Source organism: Neltuma alba, unplaced genomic scaffold (assembly GCF_004799145.2).
Source record: "Neltuma alba isolate B1F8T4 unplaced genomic scaffold, ASM479914v2 tig00004396_pilon, whole genome shotgun sequence".
Lineage (NCBI taxonomy): Eukaryota > Viridiplantae > Streptophyta > Magnoliopsida > Fabales > Fabaceae > Neltuma > Neltuma alba.
In genome coordinates this window covers 1-21,311 of record NW_021633689.1, presented here as the reverse complement: position 1 = coordinate 21,311, position 21,311 = coordinate 1, and the positions used below count along the sequence as shown (strand labels likewise).

General features: G+C 38.1%; 2 protein-coding genes, 2 long non-coding RNA genes and 1 pseudogene across 4 annotated transcripts; 3 read left to right on the top strand and 2 right to left on the bottom strand.

Annotated features, from left to right (window-relative positions):
- Window positions 1-960: 960 nt before the first annotated feature.
- LOC114744595 (sec-independent protein translocase protein TatB) lies at window positions 961-2,854 on the top strand (the record flags this gene model as incomplete). Its single annotated transcript, XM_028932763.1, has 7 exons — window positions 961-1,038; window positions 1,127-1,214; window positions 1,288-1,409; window positions 2,076-2,211; window positions 2,322-2,380; window positions 2,459-2,578; window positions 2,654-2,854. Coding segments are annotated over exons 2-7 (699 nt in total), but the record flags the coding sequence as incomplete, so codon positions are not given.
- Window positions 2,855-6,064: 3,210 nt separating this feature from the next.
- Window positions 6,065-9,640, top strand: LOC114744590 (transcription factor UNE12-like). The gene is made up of 6 exons (XM_028932760.1): window positions 6,065-6,586; window positions 7,647-7,766; window positions 7,928-7,993; window positions 8,300-8,365; window positions 8,647-8,724; window positions 9,007-9,640. Exons 1-6 carry the CDS (start codon window positions 6,248-6,250, stop codon window positions 9,235-9,237), a joined length of 900 nt encoding a protein of 299 aa, XP_028788593.1. The 5' UTR covers window positions 6,065-6,247; the 3' UTR covers window positions 9,238-9,640.
- LOC114744594 (uncharacterized) lies at window positions 8,923-11,435 on the bottom strand. Its single transcript, XR_003740116.1, has 3 exons — window positions 11,239-11,435; window positions 11,000-11,002; window positions 8,923-8,933 (listed from the first exon to the last, which is right to left on the bottom strand). It is a non-coding gene; the product is annotated as an uncharacterized LOC114744594 (long non-coding RNA).
- Window positions 11,436-12,067: 632 nt separating this feature from the next.
- On the top strand, window positions 12,068-13,695 carry LOC114744593 (uncharacterized). Its single transcript, XR_003740115.1, has 3 exons — window positions 12,068-12,213; window positions 12,298-12,578; window positions 13,335-13,695. It is a non-coding gene; the product is annotated as an uncharacterized LOC114744593 (long non-coding RNA).
- Window positions 13,696-15,968: 2,273 nt separating this feature from the next.
- LOC114744597 (auxin-induced protein 22D-like) lies at window positions 15,969-17,025 on the bottom strand (annotated as a pseudogene).
- Between the last annotated feature and the right edge of the window lie 4,286 nt (window positions 17,026-21,311).

Here is a 21,311-nt window from a genome sequence, read left to right as displayed (position 1 = left end):
TGTGAAAGGTTTATAAACTTTAAATACTTAATTATAATAATAGAAAGAGTTAATTATAAAAGTCAAAAGATCAATTCGCTAAATTCTTTGAAATGTTTGAATTGTATTCATAATTTACAACTTATCCGCAGCTAGTCTTCTATTATTTACCGCTAAAATTTAACGATGTATAATTAATCTTTTAAAATTTATATAACTTTCGCAATTTATAATCTATTTGCAATTAACTTTCGATTTTCAACCAAATTATGTATTGAGTTATGCATCGAGGATATTTTCATTCATTCATTTTGGATAATTTTGACAGATTATGAAGGTCATAAACAAAAGGAAAAATAGCAAATAAAAACTCTCTAATATGTGAAATTATGATTTGGGATCTTTAATTTGAAAAATAGCAAATAAAAACTTGATCCTATATTGTAAATATGAAATTTTAATTAATGAAACGTCTGAAATGTTCCTAAGCTAAATTATGATTTGATCTACTGAATTTGTCATTTCTCATAGTTAACTTGTCATTTGGCATACCCTCAATTAAGTTGTGATTTGTTTTATTGAAATTATCATTCGTTAAAGTAAACTCATCATTTCTCATAGTTAACTTGACATTTAGCTGAGGAGTATTTCAGACATTTTATCAAGATTTCATATTTACAATATAAAATCGGGTCTTTATTTGTTATTTTTTAAATTGAGAATCCAAAATCATAATTTCATTCTTTCGAGAGCGTTGTATCGTCACGAAGAAAATTTCTTTCGAATCTCGTTCGATACTTCCTTTCCCGTCCCCTGAATCTTCTCTGCTGCCCTAGCGCCTATTGAGGACCAGAGCATTAGGATTACCCCCATCCGTCATGGACCTAATACTGGAACTTGGCCCACGATAAAGGATAAGAAGTGCAATTCGAAAGAAACTCCTGAGTTGTTAAAATCGGTTGTTTGTCGGTTTCTGAGCTTCGTTATGAACCTCCTTCTTTCGGTGTATTGAATTTATGAAATTGATTTTCGAATGCTACCTCTTGGATTGTTTTTGCAGTGAGTGCCGTAAAATGAAATTGTTACGCTTTTGTGCGAAATGTTTCGTGGCAATTCTATTTTGATTTTCAAACTCCTCTCTTCTCAGAGGCTGAGGTGCCACAAGCAGTGAACAATGCTGGGAATTTCGTATGGAGAGCTGTTTCTGTTGATTGGAGCTACTGCTGCTTTGATCGGTACTTACCCGCATTTATCAAATTTATTTCTTAGCGCAATTTCAAATTCCTTATCCACCAAACTGTACAATAGGCCCAAAGGATTTGCCAAGGATTGCTAGAACGGCAGGGAGGCTAGCTGGCCGAGCTGTTGGATACGTGCAGTTGGCTCGTGGCCAGTTCGACTCTGTTATGGAGCAAACTCAAGCTCGCCAGGTGCTCCCTTTTTATCCAAGGCAGTATGATGTGGATTGAATATATATATATATATATATATATATATATATATAACTACCTGATCATATAGTAGATGATAAATGTATCCCCTTTGTTGCTTGAGGTGCAGGCGAGAAAATAAATAAAAAATAGATGGAGAATAGGAATAGAAATTGTGGCTGACTTATTCTATGCGCTCGAAATTCTAGCTATCTATTTTCTGGTTTGTTTACTTTTCTGTCTTTTCATTCATTTTGTTCTCTTGTTGTGGGTTCCTATAAATAGTCCTGTCAATAGCTGTATGCCAATTCTTTAGACCAGTTGAAGTCAGTTTATCTTGTCAGTGCAGTCTCCAACTTCATCCCTTCCTCTCCTTTCATTCTCTCTACTCCTCCCATCAGTGAGGAAGTGGGGGGTTCAACATAATCTTTCTTTCTTTCTTTAGAAAAGGAAAAAAAGGATATGAGAACAATTAAAAAGCCTAATTTCTTGAATGAATGTGATGCACTTTGGATATCTTCAATCAATATTTCTGATAAAAAATATTTTTGTTAGGAGCATATCTGTATATCTCATCAGAGGATCACCTTTATCCAAACTAACTTTTGGCCATGGCATTCCTTTGCAGAATTTAAATTATATTACGTTCATTTGTTATTTTTTCAGGTTCATAAGGAATTGCAGGATACAATGGCCCAGCTAGATGCCATACGGCATGAAATTCGAAGCATATCAATCATAAATCCTGGTCCTTTGACCCGGAGGCTTGTGGATAATATTGACCTCAAATCTACCTCAGATGGTATTATCTGAACAAATAATTTTAGGCATATTGTTGTATGCACTAGAGTTTTACAGACATGGTTGCTGAAACTCTGTACAATTCTGCAATGCTCTTCTTATTTTATATAGGCAATAGTAAACCAGAAAGCACTAGTTGGGAGAATAACTCAGCATCCACTGTTTCCAAGGTTTATCTTGCAGCTTCAAATAATTATATATAATGCTTTAGGATCTGATTATACTCACATGCCTACCTTTGGTTCTAGGATTCTGCTTCACTGCCTTCAGATCCATGCAATATGCATCGTCAAACTACTATTGGTCTTGCCAATAGGAAACCAGAAAACATTAGCGGAAAGAATGACTCAGTGCTCTCTGTTATCAAGGTTTACTTTGGAGCTTCGAATAATTATATTCTGTTTTAGGATCTTAGCATATCACGTGCCTATTTTTGTTTCCAGGATTCTGCACTACCATCCTCAGATTCATGCAATATGCATTGTCAAGCAACTACCTATGCCAGATTGGCTGAGTCTCCTGCCATAAAGAATAACCTGTCAACTAGTAATACTGAAGTGAGGATTGACAACGAACAGCCCCTTGCTGTCATTCCAATATCTGCCGAAGATGCTGGACTGTCACCGAATCGCGGGGGTGATGATCATTTACCATTTATGTTTTCTTGTTGCTTGTCATCTACATGGTTGGCTTTTGACATCATTCTTATTCGGCTACCTCTGGTTTATCTGGCTTAAAATTACAAATGATGAATATCGGTAGTTAATGCATATAAAAAAAGTATAAGTTCTTGAAAAATGTGTGGCAGCTCTCTGGATTTGTATGATTGTGTGACCAGTTTTCTTTTTTTAATTTGATTTATTTGGTATGAGGAGAAATGTTGAAGAAGTGCCCTTGTTATTGATTAATATTTAAACTGAGCAGCCCATGACATCATTGTTTTGGCAGCTGATGTGACAGGATCTGACATAGTTTTGGAAGCAATTCTAGAGGCTGAGGTAGCTCATAATGCAAAGGAATTCTTTTCACAGCCCCGAAACCAAATATGAAAGGTATGGTAATACCACGTGATACGTCATTCTCCAAGATATATGTGCTTAGATTTTAGCATCTGCAAATATAAAATTATACCAATTTAGCGGGCAGTTTTAATGAAGGCATTAGGTTAGTACTTTGTGCATGCGCGCGGGCACAGAGAATTAATAGTTTTTGGTGTTGAACTGGAAAGATGTCAGTAATAATTTGCAAACATCAATGAGGAGATGTGATATCAACAAATATTAACTTCTATGTTCAGGATAGGAAACGTCTAGGAATCTATGGGTTAAAAATTGTTGACTGTTACCTTTGAAAGAAAGGATGTGGCTGATATTCGGATATTCCTAGTGACCCTGTGGCAATTGACAAAGTAGTCATTGGGGGCTACTATTCCTGGTGACACTATGGCAATGAAGGTTTTCTGCTTCTGCATATTAGAATGTGGCGAGAAACTGGTGCATGATGAACACATGACCTTATAACTAGCAAATCGTTTAAGCAATGTGACGTCAGGGGGCCGAAGGAAGCCAGAAGCTATTCATTTTTCCCCCCGATAGAAAGCAATTCTTTATGTCAGAGTTGTTGAGAACTTTTTATTGACCTAGAATCCCTTACAAAGGCCGAGAGGATCTTATGCTTCCTAATTTGGTGTATAACCAACTTATTCAGTGTTTTGTCTGAAGTCTTGGAGATTGTTCGCATGTACTTGGAGAGATATTGTGCATATTATGTCTTGCTATATTGCTTGTAAGTTGCAACATTTCCACGCTCTCCAGCTACGAACGATAGGTCTTTTGCTGGCAGGGGAAAGCGAGATATGGAAGAAGACTGCATCCCAAAGAGCCCTTGCAGAGTTGCAGTACATGCAAGGGATTTGCCTTTCCGGGCTATAGTAACTAGTAGCAGATGATAAACCGTTGGGCAACATGGATAGTTGCTACTGTGATTGTCATTGGGGTAAAGCCTGGCCCATTGTATTTTTTTAATTTATTGGTTACAAGCCTAGCCCCATTAACTAGGCTGCTGTATAGACGAAAGAAGCTTCTTTGTTATTCGGGCTCAGCCTCAGTGTCTTCTTTCCATTCGGAGTCTTGAGTCTTTTTTGCGGATCACTCTTTTGTGTGCTTTTTAATTTATATCATTTTGATGTTTTTCCCCAAAAAAAAAAAACGGAAGAGGACAAGGACTTTTCGGTCGGGGGGAACACTGAAAACATTTTTAAGTGATATAGAATGACGCCCCGTTTCTCCCTTTTACCCCACTTCTTTCTACTTGTGTTTCTTATTTTCTCGAGGTGAATCAACATGAAAGTTTGACTTGTTTTTGTCTACTTGTGTCTCTTATTTTCACCAAGTGAATAAACATGAAAGTTTGACTTGTTTTTGTCCGAAGTGAAATTGATTTTTGAAAACGTAATTATTACTCCTCCGGTCCTTATTATAAGACCCCATTGGACTTTTTATTTGGTCCTAATTATAAGACCCCAATCTATTTTATCTCTTATATTTATGCATTTTTTCCAAGATAATCCTTCTAATAATGATAGTTTTAGCCAATATACTTAATTAGCAAAGATATTTTAGGAATGACAACACTTATTTATTATAAATAACCAACTTAACTTCCTTAATTTCCTCAAATAAGTTAATTGAGTTTTATAATTAGGACCGGAGGAGTATTAACAATGTAAGGGTAACAGAATTGCGTTGTATAATACTACCTCCGGTCTTTAATATAAGACCATGTTTGATTTTTAGTTTGGTCTTAATTATAAGACCTCAATCTATTTTATCTCTCATATTTATGTATTTTTTTTTCAAGATAATCCTTCTAATAATGATAGTTCTAACTAATACACTTAATTAGCAAGGATATTTTAGGAATAACAACACTTATTTATTACAAATAACTAACTTAATTTACTTTCTTAATCTCTTCAAATTAGTCAATTAGGTCTTATAATTAGGACCAGAGGTAGTATTAGAGAATTGCAGTCGTGCCTTTTTCTTTCTTCTTTCTTATTCAAAAATCGTACCGCCTGAAAAGAAAATGGGTTGCAATTAATTAATTATATTTTTTAAAAAGTGTTACTTCAATTCTAAATGTAAGAGTTATTTTATAATATAATATAAAATTTATTTTATAATGTAATTTAAAATTGGAGGGGTTCATGAGCTGGGCAGTGCTGGAGAATTGGGCTCTGCTGACAAGGATTCTACATCTTCACGCTGCCGTGCTTACGTTTTTTGTATTATGATGACGAGTCTTTTTGGTGTGGATGGTTATTTATGTAGCACTGGGCTCTTGACTACAAATTAAATTTTATGTTAAAAGAATATTAAAAAGAAAATTAAACTATATTTTAAAAAGTGATTTTACGATGTACAAAATAAATATGTGAGGAGAATTTTATCTCAATTTAAATAAACAGTATTTCTATTTTTTTATTGTAGCGCATTGACTTTTCAACAGTAATTGTCCTTTGGGATGACAAACATATAAATTTTGTTTTTAAGTTTATCAAGTTTAATTCATTTTCCATCAATTCTGGCAAAATCAATACTTCTCGCGGCCCCATTTGCCACAGTGACTGTAAATGTTTTCCCCTTTTTTTAATTAGAATGACAGATAATAACAATATTAAAGTTATAAGTAAAATATTTTTTTATTGAAAACTTTCATCTCATTTTAAACTACGCCATGCGTTATCATAAACAACAACGTCAGAAGAGGAAAGGCAGGGTGGACCTGTAAATTATCTAAAATGGAGCCCCTTTTAGATAAAGGGCAGATTTCTCCTAAACTCAGCATAAAGCCACCACTTCCCATTGGTCTGTTCTCCACGCTCTCTGAGAACTCACCGGTACTGCTTCGTGAAAATAAGGCAGAGGAGGAAAAAAGCTACTCTGCGGGAGTTGGAAAAATTCTCTGCGCTTCATGTAGATAGGAATCGAGTCCTTCAATTGTTTCTCAGCACGACTCGTCCCGAGTCTTGACTCATGGCCAATAACCCATCCGAGGCTTCCACCGACGACTTCTTCGAACAAATCCTTGGGCTCCCAACCTTCGCTTCCATTGACTCCGGCCTGGCTGGAGCTGATGGCGGCTTGGCCGGTACGGCTTCTCCGGCTCCTAAGATGCTGCAGCTCAACTCCAGCGATGCCACCGGCCACCCCTCCGCCGTCGGTGCTGCTGGCGGTACTGGTTTTCATGGACCAGTATACCAGTTAGGCCTCAGTTTGGAGCAAGGAAAAGGAGGAAGTTATTTTAAACCCGAGGAGGCTTCGGGCAGTGGGAAGCGCTTTCGCGATGACATCGTTGATGGTAGAACTAAGAATGTAAGATAAGCTTGTTTATTGTTTCCTCAGTTTTCTGTTAGTGTTGGCGGAAATTGACTGCAATTCATCCATAATGATTCTTGCGAATATAAAAATTAAATATTTATTTTTCGTCTCTTGGTTATGACTTTCAGTTGTAAGTGAGCTTAGCGGTTTAATGGTTTTAGTTTAAGAAGGTAGATTCCCCCCCCCCCCCCCAAAAAAAAAAAAAAGGAAAGTTGGTGATAGTACTTCCTTTTTCTCATTTCCCATTTCCCATGACTTCACGGCGGAAAATTGATCATTTCGGTAAAAATTAATCAAATATATTAACTTCTCTTTCCCAATTCCTGAAAGAACAAGACTGTTTCGAAACCTTTAAGACGTAAGGTTTTAGGCTGTGCTTGATTCATTTGTCTGTAGGGAACAGTAAATGAAAATAAAAAAGCTTGTGATGGATGTACAACAAAGGGGAATCAGTTGTTAGGACGGGTTTAATGCTTCACGTACAATTTGATACTAATGAAAGTGGGAAGGAGATGTTATTCTAGAAAACGGATAGGCAGTCATGGTCTGTCTTTTGTACAGGTAAAGGTTTTGACGTGGTCTTCACAGTAATGTATCAAAAAAATATAAAATGTGTAGCAAGTTATATTATTAACATGTCATGTTATTATAATTATCTCAGATGGTCGTGTTTGGTTCAAAGTACAGCCATCAAATAGCCTTATGGTGTGACAAAGTCATACTAGAATTGAATGAAATTAATATTCGTGAGACGGAATAATCTTTGAATTGCAAATTGTTTTAAGCTCATAGAATCGTGATGTGCTAAAAGTTGAGTTACTCAGGCCCTTGCGTAAGTATTTCTGGTCAATTTCTGGGATCTTTGAACCCTAGGAAATGTCATTTAATTTGGAGCATCTAAGATTGATTTTTACTAATGGTTAAATAAATGATTTCATATTATAAAAATTAGATTCTATTCCATTTTACTTCAATTTTTTTATCATTGGGCTGGGACGGTGAATCTGTTGATCAGGAAGCATTTTCTCTTCCTGATCCAATGAACTCTTTGCAGGTTTTTCATGGGCAGTCTATGCCATCTAGCATTCCTGCTGCTCCACAGCCACCAACAATGCGACCAAGGGTGCGGGCTAGAAGAGGACAGGCCACAGATCCACACAGCATAGCTGAACGGGTGAGTCTCAGGATATTCTCAGAATATTTGCATGAATGCTAATCGTCTGCTTCATCATGTTTAGATCTTAAGCATGAGGATGATTTGTTGAGACATTAACATCATTTGTCCATAGATGAGGCTTATTTTTAATTATTCTTTATGTTATCTTTTGATGACAGTTGCGCAGAGAAAGAATAGCGGAAAGAATTAGGGCCTTGCAGGAACTGGTTCCTAGTGTTAATAAGGTAAATGACTTTTCTTTCATGTTAATCACCATTTAGTTAGAAGCTGTATGTCTTGTAAAACAAAATTGACGTTTCTTGTTATTAGGCAGTAATTTGATGCCTGTAACTTAACTAATTTATCTTTTATATGTCTTCTTGGCAACTGATACCAGAGATAGTGATCACTATTATCACAGGAAAATGCAGAAAATGTTATTATGCTTTGTTTTCTCATAGTGTTTCTCAATATTGCTGCCCTGTAATATTTCATTTGAAAATTAGGTTCAAATTATTTCATTTGTTCTTATGTTTTTTGTGCCTCTTCAGACAGATAGAGCTGCCATGTTAGATGAAATTGTGGATTATGTCAAGTTCTTAAGACTTCAAGTGAAGGTAATTGAAGGCGTCTTTGGTTGTTGACTTAAATGTTTCTCCATGATGGAAGCTATTATTTTTTATTCTTTTTCTAATACCAATTTCTCTGAATATGTTAAAAATTTTGTTCATTAAATCCCCTAGACATCAATTGGAAAACAAATTGATTGACCTATGATATGAATATCAAAGCGAGACTCTTCACGGGGTCCACTTCTTGAGTTCTCCACAAAGTGTGAGAAACCAAGAGTTTGGAATTCTTGTAGTGACTATTCAATTTGATTCCATTTGTCTTTCAGGTTTTGAGTATGAGTAGATTAGGTGGAGCCGGTGCAGTTGCACCACTGGTGACTGACATCCCATTATCATCAGTTGAGGTATGACTATTATAGAATAAAACGAATAAAAAATTATATACAACTCTTTCTTCTTTACGGTCAGCTTCTCTGATTAGTACATGATGAGTATATAGGTCTTTAGTAGTAACCTCATGGTTTCTACAGATGACTATAGAATTCCCTATTATCACTGAAAACTATAGAGCAGTCAACTTTTAATTGAAAAATCCGATAGCAAGTATACAGAACTGTATCTAAATCTAGTATTAAAAAATTACTATATATCTCTTCAAACAATTAATCAAATCTAGTGTTTATTAGGAAGATGGAAGTGAAGGTGGAAGAAATGAAGCAGTGTGGGAGAAGTGGTCAAATGATGGCACGGAAAGACAAGTAGCTAAGCTTATGGAGGAAAATGTTGGAGCTGCCATGCAATTCCTTCAATCGAAGGCTCTCTGCATAATGCCGATCTCACTCGCGTCTGCAATATACCACTCGCAGCCACCAGACACCTCAAGCATAGTTAAGTCTGAGACTAATCCTCCTCCATAGAAGACCTCACCCTCCTCCAAGGCCTCACCTAACACTGTTGGGACCCCCCATTTATGTGTGTTTCAAAACCCCCATAATTCCAGTCACTGGATGCAATCAAAGTCAGATGCCATAGTTGTATCTTTTTTGCCTTTCTTTTTCTGCTTTTTTTTGTCAGTGCAGGGGTGGATGTCAATGCCTTGAAAATATGACAGATCCCACCTTGTCTTGCTAAGTTTCAAGTAAAAGGAAAGGAATTGTCAAAGTTCACTTGATAAGCTCTTGCTTTTTTGGATCAATGGGTGGAGTGGGGGTAGTGGAACATTACGGGAGCGCTTTTTATAAGGTAATGGTTTGTGGGACCTTGTCATCGGATAGAGGGGATGTAATTTCTCAAGAATTTGAGATGAATAATGTTTGCTTTGAAGAATGCTGTTTTTTGCGGAGTCGCGCGGAAAATGATTATACTTTTTGTTTGTTATTGGGTGGGCGTCAGCTTTAACTCAAAAGTCACCAGGCTCAGCTTTGTTCTCCTGAATAATTATTGGACGACAAACCATTGTAGAATTCGAAGAAGGACGGATAAGGGTGCTGTCTTCAACGGTTCATGCCCATAAGCCATTAATAAAATAGACAGATAGGACAAACATCTCCCGTTCTACAGAGCTTCTGCCCATTTATCAAATATCAACTCAACTAGCCTATGTGCGCCGTGTCTCAACTCTGTTTGGGTCAAAAGAAAAGAAAATAAGATAAGAAGAGGGAAAAAAAACTCTTCAATTGATCTCTCATCTCTAAAAAAATAGATTTTTGTCCTAAGCGTATATATCCTCTTATTTGAAGTGATCTCATTTAAGACACCATTAAGTACTAAATATGAGCATTTTTTTTTAACAGAAATTTCTTCCTACTGCTAGAGATAATGCCTATTAGTAAAAAGCAAAAGATTTTTGTTTGACTCTAATACGGGAAGCTTATTTTCCTGTTTTATTGGAAAATAAGTTCCTGACTTGTATTTTGGAAAAAAAAAAAAAAAAAATAAGGTTCCTAGCTTATGTATACACTCGAAAACGAGAAAAAGTACCCAAGTTGATAATATCGACTCAGAAAAACAAGACACCCTTATCCTTCTACTATTTAATGTTATCTAGCGTTTTTGTTACTTGAGAAATATATTATCTAAATAGAATTTCGTACGATAAAATATTATATCTTGGAAAATAGTTTATCTCGAATAAAATTTACTATTGATCATACGATAATAGCTGCAATTATAAAACAATTTATATTGAAATTTAAAGTTAAAATAATGTTAAGATGCACATGTCAGATGAGAGTAGAAGAAAAGAGAAGAAGAAAAAAGAGATAGTTCCTATGGCCTACCCATATAACGGAGCAAAGGTCTGAAGCCCAGTTATTTTTGGGCTTAAAAGGATATCATTCTTCAACGGGCGATATATGGGCCTACCCATATTAGCCAAGCAAATGGTCTGAAGCCCAGTTATATAAATTTTGGGTTTAACTGGATTCGGTTCAACTGGCCCATAAATTGACGAGCTATGGGCCTGCCCATGATTAAAGGGGCAAATGGCCCGTTACATGAGTTTTGAGCTGAAAGGGATTCCAGGCTTCAAGTGGCCCATAATTTGTCGGCAAAAGAATCCCACAGTTTGAACGGAGCTATGGGCCTACCCATGATTAACGGAGCAAATTGCCTGAAGCCCAATTATATAAGTTTTGGGCTTAAGGGATTCCATTCTTCATTAGTCCATAATTTGAACACGGGCTTCCTCGACAATTGTTCCATTCCGAAGCCCAGAGCAATGGACACCATTACCTCCCCTCGACCCTGAATGAGCCTCCGTAGTGTGAAATACTTGAAGATAAGTCCCTGAGAAGACGAGAAGCAATGGGGTTGGAACAAGCAGCTAGTTTGAGAAACCTGCACATCATCCCCCGTATCCCCAAATCTCCGTCTGTAATTCAATGCCCAAACCTTTCCCTTCCGTATACTCTCCCTACAAAACCCACTCTTATAAGTGGAATGGTTGCCTCAAGTGCTCCATGAATGATTACAAAGACCCGTTCTACGCTAATAACGATCACTCCCAGCCTCAGGTCTCGTACCCTAAGCCCCCAGTGATTCCTTGGAAGAAGGAGCTTTGCAATTCCGTCAATCTAATCGGCATCGTCGCCATTCCTGTAGAAATTAAGAACTTTCCCTCGGCAAAGTGGTCGCCTGGACCCGCCTCGCCGTTAAAAAAAAATGCCACCCAGTCATCTGGTACTTCACCCGTTTGCTATTATTCGTGGCATTTAAACATTGTTTGCTTTCTTGTTACCCTCGTGGTTAATGATTTGCTTACCGGGTGGCAATTCGTGGGGCACTTCGGCGATGGCTTTTTCATTGACTTGCTCTCTGAAATTTATTTGCTACACTTAAGTCTTTAGCTTCACTTCAACTTCTAGAAAAAGGGGGATGGGAACTCATAGCTTTTCCCATAGCTGTTGCTGCAAGATGTTGCTATTTGAATTCATGTTGAGTACTTTTTCAAATGAGTAATATAGAATGGGCAGGAAGTGGAAAAGGAATTCCTATGGTGGTTGGTGCCCATAAAAGGAACAAAAAGCACTGTTTATTATCTGAATAAGCAAAATGTTAACTAGAGCTCTATTGCATTGCATTCCCATTCAATTGGGTGCCACTGTGTAGTTTCTTTTGATGATTTTTTATTTTGGCTATAGAGTAACAATATACTCTAGAATGAAGGGAAAAGTAGCTTTGCGTTTCCGGCCTAAAACACTTTCTGGGATTTTTAAGAATTATGTTCTCAGAGAAGTTACTTTTTCAAATGAAGGATAAACTTGACATTCTGGGATGAGCTTGCACATGTTGCTTTTCAGCATGTAGAGAGAGGCCACCAAATTTATGTTTCTGGTCGCCTGGTTACAGATACTGTCCAAAGCAACTTCGGGAAACCGCAGACCTACTACAAGGTTTTGTAATTTCCTATTTTTTATTTTATGTACGTATTTGTTGCCCTTCTGCAAGTGAATCACTATATTTTAGGTCTCAAGCAGGTGTTTGTTCAGCAGCTGAATTTCATTGAAAGGGGTCAATTACCAGTATCGACAAAACAATCGCGAGTCTCATTCCACGATGACTGGCAAGTCATGTATTCAATCAAATATAGTGTCCACTATGTCTCACTATTGTTTTTCCGCTTAATGGCAGGCCTTTTTTCTGCTTTGATTTCAGATAGAAGAGGGAACTCGGTGTAAATAATAATGGCTCTGCAGAAGAATTATGGCAAGCGTTCTTTGCTAGGCCAGAGGAGTGGTGGGACAACAGGAAAAACAAGGTAAATTGTTAATTATTATCCTATCCTTAATATAAGAGTTAGTAATTTGGTCCTAAATATAAGACCCCAATCTATTTTGTTCTCATATTTATCTATTTTTTTTCAAGGTATCTTTATAGTAGTTGTAGTTGTTAAAGGTATTATCAATGTAATTTACTGAAATTAGTTAACTAGTTCTTATATTAAGGACTAGAGGTAGTATCTTTTAAATGAAGAAAAGGTTTTGCTTCTCAGCTGTAATTATATTCCTCGTGGAATCTGATGCCTGTTTAATTTTCAAGTAATCCATTGCCTACTGAATGTTGCAATTGTTTTATGAATCCCTTCTCCCTGACACCTATATGGCTATATTTTCTCTTGTTGCCTTATTTTCCCGTCTTATAACTTTGACCCTTGTTACTTAACTTGCCATTGAGCATGGGGTGGGGTGTCTGTTCTCCATTTTAAGCATGTACGCTCAGAAACAAGCAGTAAAATAGTAAATAGTTTTGCAGTTTGCTTTATATTCATTCTACCATTTGTTATATGGATTTAGCTCAATAATTAATTTCCGGTATAATAATCCAAACAAAAATTATGATGATGACCTCATACTATACAATCACTCATCTCTTAAGCGCTATATCAACAGCAACTGATCACCAACCTCTGCATGGCACGGGTGGTTTCCTGGTTTGTTTATGATTATTATGCTTCCATAGTTATAGGAAAGCCTATTTGAATATGGGTGCCTGAAGTTTTTTGTAAAATTTGCAGAGGAACCCAAAGTATCCCGATTTCAAGCACAAAGATACAGGGGAAGCATTGTGGGTGGAGGGCAGGTCCAATCCACCATGGGTCAAGTCCCAGCTGGAAATAATGGATACGAGGATGGAGCTTTTCCCTGATCAAAATGCTAGGATGCTGTAAGCATGGCGGCTGCTGATGAATTCTTGTCTTTCTAAAAGCTTGTGTCAGCGGTGCCCAACGTAGCATTTGATTTTGACGAGGATACTTTGTACAGTTTGTGTTACACTTTGAATGCAAATTATAGCTCTACTTCAGCAACTTACATTATTCGTTTGTTGTGCCTAATTTTCTGCGCTGATTCCGCACGTGTATCTTATTTGCTGAATTATTATCGTGAACGACATCAAAAACTATTTTTGTCTTTATAAATAAAACCATCCTCGATATATCATTTTGGACAAGTGATTATATTTACTCAGATTCGAGGGGAGTAGTATACTTGTTAATAAAGTTATTAAATAATGCCCATAAGGATGCCCTCGTCAATACAACGTTTTCGTCCCTTAAACGTTGCGTTACTACAGAGACAAGGTCATGTTATGATGAGTCATACGATGATAGTCCCTTGTAGGAAAAATCTTTTCAAATCGAGTTCCTCTTAAATTCAATAATTTTAGACAATTATCGAGAAATAAAATATAGGCAAGTCATATGCATAAGGCAGGCGGAGGTTGCGGAGGCCTAATTCTTGATAATAGAGGTACGCGGGGGAATAGGCTTCTATAGTGTTCAGGGCAGATATTCATGTGTGGGGAAGATGAGATTTGAAGGTCTCTTCTTCATGCCTGGAACGCTGGGATTCGTTGGGTGGTTATTCTGATGCGTTATGATTAGTTCAAGGATGGCGTCTTCTTTCTTGCTGGAGTCCTATGCATTGATTCAAGAGATTTTGTCCCCCTTTATGGGTGTGCAAGGCTACTAGGCAAGTGGACAACTGTAATGTCAGCACAGAGACAGAACACAGCGTGCAATGACAGATACTGGGTCCTCCATAACATGGGATGAAGTGTGTGTAGGCTGAGTTAGATAGAGGACAGTATCACCATTTTGCAGAAACCGAATCCTGTGTCTGGCATTCCCACTTTACTCATTAATTTGGTCTGTGAACCAGAAAGTCTAAATTGGAACGTTCCTCCCTGGTACCCTACTTCTGGCCTGTACGTGAGGGCCAAATGGTGATCTGTCTTCTCTTATGAGAAAAAGAGTTGACTGGTTCTATTCACTGATTGGAGTTAAGATCTGTTCTTGACATGACTGATATCAAACTCTAATCCCGCGCTCTGTTTCTGCAATGCTACAACACAAAATCCTTTTGCACCTGCGTGCCATGTTAAGCTGTCGACTGGCTAGCTTCATGCAGATATCGCAAACGATGTGGACGAAGATGCTTCACAAAATTCAAATATAACGCGCCCACATCGGATCCGCCAAACTACCCGAACCCTGTAGCGACCTGTAGAGGCATCTTTCTGAAGTAGGAAATAACTAAAATACAAAGCCACAGTTCCTGGGAATTGATTTTCTGCTTGTTTTTTCCCAAGCTTTCGAGTTCATGACACACTGTCCCACTGCAAACAGTGAGTTTCTAAATCATCACTTTGACCAAGAAGTCGATTTTTCCCGAAATTGCTAATATCTTTAAAGAATGATTCTTGATCATAGAAAATGACATAAAGCTTTTTCATATTCGTCGACGAACCTGCATGATCCCTATTTATTGAACATCTTGAATAAGGTATTTTACTCACACAAATTGAAGACTCCTGATGCCTCCATCTTCTTAACTTTAAGTAATAACTGGACCAATATATATGGTGAACCAAGGCCATGAAATTTTCTCATCTTCATGATTGTGCTGTCATTGGCAAGCTTAAACTCAAGAAATTAGCTAGGGACATTATAATAAATATACCGGGAAAATTTTTCTCGTTTACGTCATTATGGTATGAAAAGTTTACTAGTTTACGTACGCAACACAGCATCTTATCATAAAAACTGGCTAAACTCTAAATCTTAAACCCTAAATTAATTAATTACCTGCTAAACCATGAGAGGACCATCCCACTGGGAGAATATGCAATGCAATATAATTTCGTGTCCGACATGCAAGTTAAATCCCGAAATTAATAAAATCATGAAGCCAGGGACAATTGCCATCCTGTTTGATTTGACATCCCCATGTTACCAGGAGGTCTATAGCGGTGCCATTTATTGTAATTCTCGTGAGATATCTCAAACTCATTTCATCACACACACAAATATATGGAATTATTCCTTCTTTGGTCTCATTCTTCGTATCATCAATGCCATATACGCAAAATCAAACGATTAGCATCAAAACTGGGACATGCATCCAAAATTCATGTCTTCATTTACAGCACACAAGACCAACCGACAACAAAAGAAATTTAAATAGCTCTGCCTATTTTCCCTATAATACTATCTCTGATTCTGATAGTTCAATTTAAACTACAAACTAAATCTGATATTAACAAAGAATATAGTATAACTGGCACAAGAACAGATCAAGAACAAAAAGATTTTATATATATCTTCTGTACAATATAATTAGCATTAATTGGCTTCTTCTTTCGAAAAAAAAGAAGGAAAGGGGGGCAAAAAATTAAAAAAAAAAAAAAAAAAAGAAACAGAAGACCACATATGGCCAAGGAAGAAGACCTGAAATCCGCCGATACATAGATAATGGGGAGGTAGAAAAAACTGTGTGTCTCTGTTTCTCACCTACGTATATAATATATATATCTCAGGTCGCCCTTTTGTAATTGATGCTTCCATTTGGACAACCCAGGGGGGGGGGGGAAGAAGAGGATTTCTGATGTCGCCGTGGACTGTTTGAGCACGTAGCTACTACGTAAATGCGTGGATGATATGGATATGCATGCTAAGGTCATAGACAACCCAAACCCTTAGCTTCAGATCCTTTGATGATTCTGAGCCTTTTGCAGGAGCATGTGAACATCTCCCAGGGAACATCTCCAACAAGCATCCAATCGCCGTCTTTGTCTTCATATGGTGGGAACATATTCAGCCATTGTATCCCTCTCTTTTGAATATTCACCAAAAGTGCACTCGAACATCTTTTCTAAGGCCTTGAGGACTTGTGGGTAGCTCTTAAAAACCTTGATATCTATCTTCCTTAAGTAAGGAGCACCAGCCATGCTCACTTTCACGTACCTTCCACTCTCTTCCTCCTTCTTTTGCTGCATACTATTTTTCTGAAACTTCGCACTGGTGGCCATCCCACTACTTGCGCCCTGCCATTTCCAAAACAACACGTACTGTAACAAGACATCAAACCCCTCCAAATACATATCAAAACAATTCAAGTTCTCTGAGAAAGATAAAGAAATATATCGTCACTTACTTTGCTGGTGGGCCATGGTCTGACTCGTTTTGATCACTTTTAGCATCACTACTACTCTTGCCTGTTAATTCCTCCTCACGACTTGTTTCCTCAGGTGAACATTTCCTTTTGCTTCCAACACTGCATCGTTTCTCTGGCTCGTCGCTGCCTGGCAATCCCAACCTTAGCTCTGTGTCCTTCAGGTTCAGCTCACCCATTGATACTGAATTCTCCATTTCTTTGATCTTCAATGATGATCAAATTTAACACTCCAGTTCTGATCTCTGAGCGACGGAGAGAAGAGAGTTTTTGAGTTTATAAGCACCAAGACGAAGAATGAAGAAGATATGAGGCAGCTTAGCCAATCCACCCAATTTTATAGTGGCTCGCCACAACAGCGAGATAAGGGACAATAGTATCTGGATTCCCTTGCTCTCATGGGGCACTGACTCAGCAAAATAGACCTACTTTCCATTATTGCACGCGCTTCCTCACCCGCCAATTGGGTGGTGACAAGGCAGACTTTTACACGTGGGACCCACACCCGCACACGGTTTGGGCAGGTAGCGCGTGGCGGGGGAAAGGACGCGGAAGAGACGAATAGACGGTGTCCAGGACAAGGGAGACAAGGGAGGAACAAGGTCGGGCAATGGCACTGAAGAACGTGGACCAGGAACGGACGGCTAATATTCTGTTGGTGGAGTTTGCCGAGTGAATCTTGGAGCGTTGGATCACGGGCCCTTCGGGTAGGAACACGGCCATGTGAACAGGGAGCGTGTCCCACGTGGATGCTATTGATTGGTCGGGCATGATCATGTGGGAGGATGCAATCAATGAGAGAACTTGATGTGAATAGGTAGTTGCCTGTAGCTACATGACATGTGAGATGGTCAGCTCCATTTTTTATTCAACATAATTATACAAACCTTTTTTTAAAAAAAAAATTGAATACTAACCATAGATCCGACCTCAGATGAGGAAAACTTAACAGATACATGGAACTGGTACGAGGTGAATGGGGATCAGGTTATAAAACAAATGAATACTTCTATATGTACATGTACATTATTAGCGTATGTACGATTCAGTTTCTGCTTTGTATATACATTGGAAATTGCAGCATGTGAAGTATGTCATTCTCAACAGTTTTCGGGTCCCCGTTTTGAAGCCTTGCGTAGAGCTAAAAGTTGATTTAGGGTTAAAACCAATTAAGTGTACGTGCGCGTGATAATTAGGATCATCACTTGATGAACAATTTCTTTCGTACTATATTTCAAATTTCAAATAGTAATGGATATATAATAGATAATACGATAGGCTTTTGTTTTATATTAAGTTTGAAGTTATCTTAGACGTATTTGCTAAAATATAAGACGGTTGTACCGGTGGAAGTGCGAATAAGGGATTCATTTGATAAGTGCATGCTTGAGAAAGTTTTCGTCAGCGACAACGATATCAAATGAGCAGTGTTACACTGTAAATAAAAGAAACTTGATGAAATGAAGCTTTACCAGAAAGTTAAAGGTGGTTGCTTTACAGTAGAGAACCAGATAATTAAAAAAAACACCAACTAGCTACTTCAAATGGCAGACACAGATATTAGTTGGTGATTAAGTCATTGATCGGGCCACCACTTAATAACGAACATGCAGCACAAGACTCCAAAAACAACTAAAAGAAAGGGTTGTAGGTGCATTTGTTGGTGCAAGCGTGCTAAAGAAGAAAGGAAAAGAATAGCCAACGGGGCAAGCAAGAAAATTAAAAGCACGACAAGTAGTGAAGCACTATCTGAAATCATTCACAAAAACCAGATTAGCACATATATTTCTCTTCTGGACCCAACTCACTTCTCTTGGATCGATGCACCACACACACACTCACCAAGGCCCATCAACCTTTTCTCCCATCAAAATCACTCATCATGTTTGTTTATATCACTGTTTATTTATCTTTTGCCCTTTCACTTGGTGGAGCGGGTTGGCAAAACTGTGGATGAAACCATAAGGAACACAACTTGGGATTATGCGTAATAAATATGGAGAAAAAGGTGATTATTAGTCGACGAGAGGCATATATGGTGGGAGAACTGATCCACGAGAGGTACACACGTGGGATGTGATTAATGTTGAAGGGTCAGATGTGGGCCTTAAGCCACACGTGGGTGATAGAATTCGGGGGTTTAAAGACGATAAAGGAGGGGGAATGAAGGCCCAGAAGTTATACGTAGGACAAAAGAGGGAGTCCCCACTCCCACGTCCTCCTTGCTTGCTTGTTCCCTCAATTCTGAATTCTGATTAATGACTGTTTTTTGCCATCTCTCCGTATGCTTACCATTTATGAATTCCCATCAAATGCCTTTTATGAACGTGTATATATCATGAATAGTACAGCCCCAACACAGTTAAACAAGGACGTCTAATCCCATTGGGTTTGATCGGAGCTCAACTATTTAAGCCAGTAAGACTGGTTTTGGTCAGGCTCCACTCATTTACAATATCAAACGTACGTCCTGATTAAATTGATGAGCTCACCTTCCCCACCCCCCCACCCCCCCCCCAAAAAAAGGAGAGAGAGAAAGAAAATTGCTGAACCAGAACGGTCAATAGGATGACCTGCTGCAAATTAAGTTCAAGTGCCCTCTTTGCTTTGTGAAAATTATCGTGTTATTTTGTTTTTTTCTTCTTGTGGATTCATCTATATCTTTTAACGGGAAAAGATCATAAAATTAATTTATTAGAAGGATGTGATCTTGACGTAGCAATGCTCAAGACAAGTATTAGGTCACTTAGGTGCACGAGGGTAACATATATGGTTAAGTCAACGTAGAACTTTCTTTGCTCAATGTTAACTTTGACCATACGCCTGGTTACATGGGTAGTGAGGGTGTCAAAACAACGACAATACCAAGAGGTGGCATAATCCTCCACATAGTTGGACGTCGAAGTTGACCATTTTATCCGTACCATTACATTGACAAATTAAAGAAGGAAGAACGAAGCAGAGACCTAAGCCCATGTTTCTTGAAAGTTTGTTGCAGCAAGACACACACACCACACAACACATAAGCGGTCCCCCATTTTCTTATTCTGACGAGCAATACTTCCGTTTATGGCGGTTCTGAGAGATTTATGATGGATCTGCGCAATTATGCCCATGCTTCAGCTGAGCCTCTTTTCCTCACTATCCCACCTTTTATTTCACTTCGCTCTTAAGATCAAGCTATCAGCAAATTTTGTTCCCATTCCGTTTACTTCAGAAAAAGAACATGTCAGAGAGAAGTCATGTCAGCAAAAGAATTTTACTTTTACTTTGGTGTAAAAGCCTCAGTCCAGATGGTCATTGGAGACGATAGTTGACATGGCGGATATATATATTCTGTGTGTTACCAAATGTACAAATTAATGCATGTGAAATTATGAGGGACACTAAATATTTTCATGGCAAAATTGGCCCCTGTCTAGTGCCTGAACCAGTGGCGTGCATGTGCAGAGCTGACAAGAAGTGAATGCGAAACATTGACAAATTAATAAAACCCATGGATCCGCGTTGGTGCCAATGGAATTTCGAGGATATGGTGAAGCCAGGGAACCTTTATTTCTGTGTGTACACTTGTGGTAACTACAGAATCGAATTTGCATTTTGTCATTGACCTCACAAGAGAATCTGATCGCATGTATGTGGTGTGTGATCTATATATACATGCACCAAGATCCAGGAAAGAAAAAAAGAAGAAGCAATAATAATAGGTTTTAACGCTTTATGATCAGAAAAAGGTGTAGCTAGGTCCCTAGCTATATACAATATGCCCCAATAATCCTTCTATGTGCTCAGACTTGAGATCAAATTTGTGTGGGGGGTTTTTCCTGCTACAAAACGTAGGTCCTCTCACCCTTTGACCTATATACCATATTCATTTTAATTTAAATATAGACCTTCCTCGTTAATTAACCACCGCCCATTCGCTCACTCAATAAAATAGATAGATCTCCGATCAGTATATCATGATCAATTATTATTTCAATCAGAATAAATGGCCAAACGAATCATTATTGGTCTAATCACTCTCACCATTACACACACACCACACACAGTTCAGACCATGTCTGATCATCTCTCTCTCTCTCTCTCTTCTCCCTTGATTGATATATCTAAGTTTCTTCCTTTAATTTGCCCCCGAGAGAGTCAAAAACCATTCGCTCCAAAAAAACGTACGTACGTACTCACTGTGGCGTGGCAGACAAGTGTATTATTAGATATAATATGAAGGGAATCTGAAGCAAAATAGCGAAAGGTTGGGGATGAAAGAGATAGAGATATGGGGTAATTTCGGGGAGAGGATGCAAAAGAAGGGAAATTGGTTGGGGTGAGTGGGGTGCCCTTAAGCGGCGCACATGGGATAGGGTTTGACACTTGGGGTGCATTCCCCCAACCAAACTCACATGGTCTTCCTCTTCCCCTCTACCAATGAATCTTACCACATGCCCTCTCTTACACTTGGGCCCCACTTCCTCTTTTTATATTTTCCCCTCCTTAATCATCCTTCATTTTTATTGATGTCACATAAACATACATGACCAATC